The 592-nt window shown below is 62.7% G+C and overlaps 1 protein-coding gene across 1 annotated transcript in view; it reads right to left on the bottom strand.

Annotated features, from left to right (window-relative positions):
* Nucleotides 1-407: 407 nt before the first annotated feature.
* The window catches only part of LOC104075009 (leucine-rich repeat-containing protein 3-like), a gene marked incomplete at its 5' end in the record, with an annotated part of 789 nt that continues 604 nt past the window's right edge, over nt 408-592 (bottom strand). The window contains one exon of the mRNA XM_009575335.1: nt 408-581. Coding sequence (XP_009573630.1) covers nt 408-581 — 174 coding nt within the window. The remainder of the gene's footprint in view (nt 582-592) is intronic.

Genomic DNA, 592 nt, shown 5'->3' with positions numbered 1-592 from the left:
TCTGCACCCCAGGCTCCAGGGACCTCCTGGCCCCACAGGAGCCCCCACCCTCATCTGTCTGCCCCCGGGGGCTTGTTCTCTCCAAACCACATGGACCGCGAGTATGTGGCTGGGGCTGCTTTCCCTGCGAGCCCAGCCCTGGCAGGGGAGAAGGGGTCTGCGTGGGGGGGTTCCTCCCCGGGAACCTGGGCTCCACAGACAGGTCTGCGTGGGCTGTCCCCGGCGTCCCTCCCCCATGTCGTTTGCTCACGCTCAGTCCAGCGTCGCGGGGGAGGGGGTGAAGTCAGTGGCACTCATTTGCAAGACTGGAGCAAGCACTGGAAAATCCCATAGAGAAGCTTTGAAGCCCACCAGGTTGCCACTGGCTCCCTGCAAAGAAGCTGGGCACAGGGCGCACCAATCCTGCGCTACAGGGCAGTGCTGGTGGTCTCTGCATGGCCCTGGGTGCTCGGCAGTGACTTCAGGTACTCCACGTGCTTGCAGGTGTCCTCTCGATTGTGCCGGACATAGCAGATCACGTAGACGATGACCATGGAGAACCAGCCAAACATGGTGATGAACATGGCCACGTCCATGGCCCTCTGACCACACC

This window comes from Fulmarus glacialis, unplaced genomic scaffold, assembly GCF_000690835.1.
Source record: "Fulmarus glacialis isolate BGI_N327 unplaced genomic scaffold, ASM69083v1 scaffold27633, whole genome shotgun sequence".
Taxonomy (NCBI): Eukaryota; Metazoa; Chordata; class Aves; order Procellariiformes; family Procellariidae; genus Fulmarus; species Fulmarus glacialis.
The sequence above is the reverse complement of the archived record's forward strand: the minus strand, read 5'-3'. Positions and strand labels throughout refer to the sequence as shown.